The 5,340-nt window shown below is 32.4% G+C and overlaps 1 protein-coding gene across 1 annotated transcript in view; it reads left to right on the top strand.

Annotated features, from left to right (window-relative positions):
• Positions 1–5,331, top strand: part of Smp_133460 (rhoptry protein, putative) — a gene marked incomplete at both ends in the record, with an annotated part of 18,101 nt that extends 12,770 nt beyond the window's left edge. Inside the window, 4 exons of the mRNA XM_018790517.1 lie at positions 429–752; positions 1,071–1,481; positions 4,964–5,248; positions 5,290–5,331. Coding sequence (XP_018646246.1) covers positions 429–752; positions 1,071–1,481; positions 4,964–5,248; positions 5,290–5,331 — 1,062 coding nt within the window. The remainder of the gene's footprint in view (positions 1–428; positions 753–1,070; positions 1,482–4,963; positions 5,249–5,289) is intronic.
• Between the last annotated feature and the right edge of the window lie 9 nt (positions 5,332–5,340).

Here is a 5,340-nt window from a genome sequence, read left to right as displayed (position 1 = left end):
CTATTATGGGACTCCTCAGAAGTGTGCATCGATGGCCTCGCCTCGCGAGATTCGAACCCAGGACCTACTAGTCTCGCACCAGATAACTTAACCGATAGACCACTGAGCCGGTTGTGAATGCACGCTGCTGAGGAGTCCCATAATAGGACGAAACGGCCTTCCAGTGCTTCCAGGTTTTCCATGGTGGTCTAGCTTCAAGTGACTCATGATTTCAACCATGAAAATACTGAAATATCCACGAAAACCCCTTCTGATCTATTTTTATCTGCAACCATTTTGGTAGACGTTCACCCACCCTATTCTATCATCACATAGTTCTGATAATTTTCGTCTTCTTATTATTACACTATCAAAATTTATCAAAGGGACTAATTGCTTTCATTCCTTTTCCCCCTTTCTTTTTATAAACAAAATGTATTTCCTATTAGACATTAAATATTCATGAATTCACATCGACAACCTCACCGATATCTCCACCTCCTACACCTCCATTACATTTATTTCATCCAATTCATAATCTATATTCTTCAACATCAACATCCATGACAACATTGAAATCACCATCACAAAAATTTCATAACTACAATACAACATTAAACAACTGTAAACAAAAGGATGTTTCATTATTCAATGGATTACATCATCGTAATGAAAATAATAGTACTATCCCGTTTGTAAATTATTTAAAACATCGGTCATACACCTCTGTATCAAATCATAATAATACTACTAATACTACTGATAATAACTATGTTAGTAGTATTGCTTTAACAAATAAACAATATAAAGATTCACCTTTAAAATGTTTAAATAATACAATTAATTTTTATTCCAATTCTAATCCTATTCAATTTGATCCTATTCCTGTTACTATGGCAACTAATACAATGAATAATAATAATTTAAATTGTCAACAATTATTCAATACTGTCTATATGAATCCTAATGATGTGAATCCTATGGATAATCAACAATTTTCTATTTATGATCTATATAATAATAATAATAATAACCATTCATTACGTAATAATAACCTTTCAAGATTTGAATGTCATTCATCTATACAAAAGTTACGTAAGAATGATGATAATGATGTCGGTAATAATATCGATGAGGATGATCCACAACAACAACAACAATCAATAAATGTAACTGATATAAATTTACTTCTGAATTCATCAACTACTCATATCATCAATCCTATTAGTAGTCAAGTTAATTCTAAAAAAATTTTTAATCATCATCATCAGAATACTACTTTAATAGATTATAGTAACCATTATCAGTACTATATAACAGAGAATAATAAATTATTTGTACAATATGATCAATTATCTTTACATGAAAAACAAATCTATCAAAATAATATAAATTATAAACCTGTATTTAATTCACATACATTAATCTATATGTCAATGAATGGATTGAAAAAATATAAAATTACATTGAAAGAAATATATGAATGGATTGAATTACATTTTGTATTTTATGGTTATAGAAAAGAAAATTTGATATGGAAAGTAAGTAAAATCAGAAAGGGGTTCTTTTAGGTGAAAATCTTTTAGTATTTCCATCGTTGAAATCATGAGTCAATTGAAGTTAGACCACCCCATGGGACTCCTCAGTGGCAGTGAACATCCATGATCATGCCTCGCGAGCGAGAGTCAAACCAAGGACCTACCAGTCTCGCGCACGAGCGCTTAACCACTAGCCCACTGAGCCGGCATCCAACAGTGTGGATGTCTACCTTCATCGATTAAGTAGTCTGCCGCGAGACCGGTAGGTCCTAGGTTCGAATTTCGCGAGGCGGGATCGTGGGTGCGCACTGCCACTGAGGAGTCCCATAATAGGATGAAACGGCCGTCAAGCAGTGCTTCCAGGTTTCCCATGGTGATCTAGCTTCAGTTGACTCATAATTTCAACTATGAAAGTAAGTAAAAATTATGTTCTTGTTGTTGTTACTAAGCTGTGATTAAGTAAAGAGTATTGTATCATTAGGAGGTATGATTGGTAAAGTGGTGGAGATAATAATTTGTTTAGGTTTTTTTTCTAAGCTTTTTACTTACTTACTTACTTGATAGCTGTCTGATGTCCAACATGGTTTAACTTCCCTTATTAAGACTTTAATAGATACCTGTTAAAGTTATTCACGAAATAAGAACATAATGACTGTTGTTGTAGATTGTTGTTTAACAACGGATTTAACCATGTAGTAATCTTCAAAACATCTTTTAATAATAAACGGATTATAATTGACTGAACAAATTGATGTTGATGATTATTTCGTATGAAATTTTATCAGCTGCTTCTTTCTTACGAGTATGAAATTGGAAAGGTTCTATGGATTCATTCATTTTTACTTACTTACTTACTTACTTATCCTTGTTACTCCCAATGGAATATAAGCCGCCGACTAGCATTCTCTAACCCTTTCTTTTCTGGGCTATCCTTTCTAATTCTTTCCAACGTTTGTTCATTCTTCTCATATCTGTCTCCATTTCTCGGAGTAATGTGTTTTTTGATGTTTCTCTTTTTCTTTGGCCTTCAAGATTCCATGTTAGGGCTTTGTCTTGTGATGCAGCTGGGTGTTTTCCTCAATGTGTGTCCTATTCACTTCCAACGCTTCTTCCTGATTTCTTTCTCCACTGAAATCTGATTTGTTCTCTCCCATAGTAGGTTATTGCTGATAGTGTCCAGCCAACGGAAAGCTTTTTAGCATTATTCATTAACGATCTTATATAACTTTGATAGAAATGATAAATAGTGACTAGTGATGATATTCATTAGCTGAATTTTAATGCATCCTAATGACTTTGGTAAAGTAACTTTCATTTCAGAAATGCAACGCATTATTCACTAGGATAGTGAGTACAATTAACTACTGACTTATTTAATGAGTATTATACTAATATCACTACCAGGAAAGGTTAGTATTACTCCACTGTTGAGATAATCTTCATAAGACATGTATGTACCAACAAAGTTTGATCAAAATTCAATCCGAAATACTAACAAGCAGGGAACCTACAGTTTCAAAGCTTACTACTGATTGCTTCTGGATACATACTGTATATGACAGAATATATCGGTACCAAATCACCAAAAGACAAAAACAACTAAAAAGGTGATAGTGACTAAAGTTATGCGCAGAAATAGAATAACATGAAACTGGTTATCTAACGTAAGAGAAGTTTTCCACGTATTTCTGAAAGGAACATTAACTGAAATTGATGATTGACCTATAGTCTTTAGCTAATAGTGTGGTGTGTGCTACTTATATCGACATAAGTAGTGCATAACGATAGTCAAGATTTAAATATCTGGCAGCAGAAGGTCTAGAAGATCCAGATGAAAAGAACGCAAACAGAAAGCGATTAGTATGAAAGTGAAGGAACTGTAAAATCTCAAACAACTGACTGATATCTGTAAAAGGAACAGTCAATTTTGAGACTATTGATTGACATTTTGCCAACGAAGTATTTACTGTTTGCTTATTAGATTTTACCAAGATTTTCTGTAATTTTGTGTTCAAATACATTTGATTGTCCCCATTTGTGTTCTCATTCATTACAGTAGTATCCATCGAAACTAGGATATACATATATATATTATCTAATGTTTACAAATCTATTTAGTTTAAAGAGAGATTTGCTGTAAATGCACATTAGTCAATTTGATGTAAATGATTAATTCCCTTGGTTATTTACCAACATACAAAAAATTGATCTTAATTAAAACAATACGTTTTATTGAAATATTGTTTAATATAATAATGATTTAAACAGTAACTATTTATTCAATTAGTATTGTTTGTTTGAATATTCTCATTGATATTTTAGGACTGCAATTGATCTGTCTCTTATTGGCATATGTGCATACTGTGTGTATTGCCTCAATATCGCCTTATTTCACAAGTATTATAAGCAAAGATGGATAGTGGCTAGCAGTGTAATCCAGTTTGACGCGCGTTTCATCCTATTTGTGACTGGTCAGCTGAATGTACCTGCATCTTAGAGTTGATGTTCACTCTGAGACCCGAACCTAGTAATTTTCTCTTCAAACATTGCGTAAGCAAAAAATATTGAAAGCTAACTTCGTTAGTTTCAGTGATTTCAACTGGCTAAATCTATACAATCAACCATTAGTGAAATTCGATATCTTTATCAAATTAATTATATCATTTATTCATCCGAACTCCATTTGTATTCATTTCAGATGTATTTCAAACGCTAGTTACCAAAGAAGGAATACCCTAATGTCATAATCTTCCTTTTTGTACATCAGTACGACATCGACACACTCTAACCCCCCATGCTTGGTATAGTAGAACCTAGAATAACAAATGTTCTAGTTACCATAGATTGACTGTGCTGTTGTAATATCCAATTTTTAACATCACATCAAGGCAGTAGTCCTAGTTGGTTCCTCAGCTATTCATCTTTTTAAATTCATCTTATTTTGGTAATGTATTTTGATAACTTGGTATAACACACTTCTCCCAGGATCTGTATTAATTTATTTATTTAAACACATACATATTGGTACAAAAGGGCACCAGATACATATGCGTCGCACAAAATAATGAAAATAGGAAGAGAAAGGATGAAAAAAATAAGGAGAACTGAAATGTACAACCGGAAGACTCTTTCAGTTAAGAAAGTTAGAACTGCTCTTTATGAAGAAAGTAAAAGAAAGTTCTAGCATGCTCGCCACTGGCTTCTATTCTGAGCCATATCTGATAACGTCTCTAGCCACTGTTTTACACCATCTCTCGGACCCCAGCAAGGGAGTCGTGAAGGACCAACAGAAGCTAGCCCTTTGCAGCTTTGTTTCATACCACGACCCCAGGATCTATATCAACTAGCTGAATGAATTTAGTCATAGTCCTGGTATCTTTATGTAATTGTATAAGTATTTATATTATCATGTATATATCATCTTCCTATTTTTTAATTCTAATCAGGATATTATACGTAAACATCTTACATCTAGTCGTTGTTTTCAACGTGTATCTAAACGTAAAGAAGAATTAGATGGTCATAATGATTTATGGCGTTTAAATTCAGAATTACATAATCAATTATTAAATCATAAAATAAGTCATAAATTTTTACTTTTATGGCAAAATCAAATTTATCCTAAATTACCTGATCTTATTGATTTTATTGAATATGATACTATATCATCAGAAATCAATAATTATCCAAGATTAAATAATGATCATAATGATGATCCTGATCATGATCAGGTTATCAATGATAATCATAATAATCAATCATCAAAACGTAGATGTATCAATCAAATAGATCATTTATCAAATTTCAATATTGATCAATCATC

The sequence above is a fragment of the Schistosoma mansoni genome, assembly GCF_000237925.1.
Source record: "Schistosoma mansoni, WGS project CABG00000000 data, supercontig 0080, strain Puerto Rico, whole genome shotgun sequence".
Taxonomy (NCBI): domain Eukaryota; kingdom Metazoa; phylum Platyhelminthes; class Trematoda; order Strigeidida; family Schistosomatidae; genus Schistosoma; species Schistosoma mansoni.
Note: the sequence above shows the minus strand (reverse complement) of the source record. Positions and strands in the feature narration are given on the sequence as shown.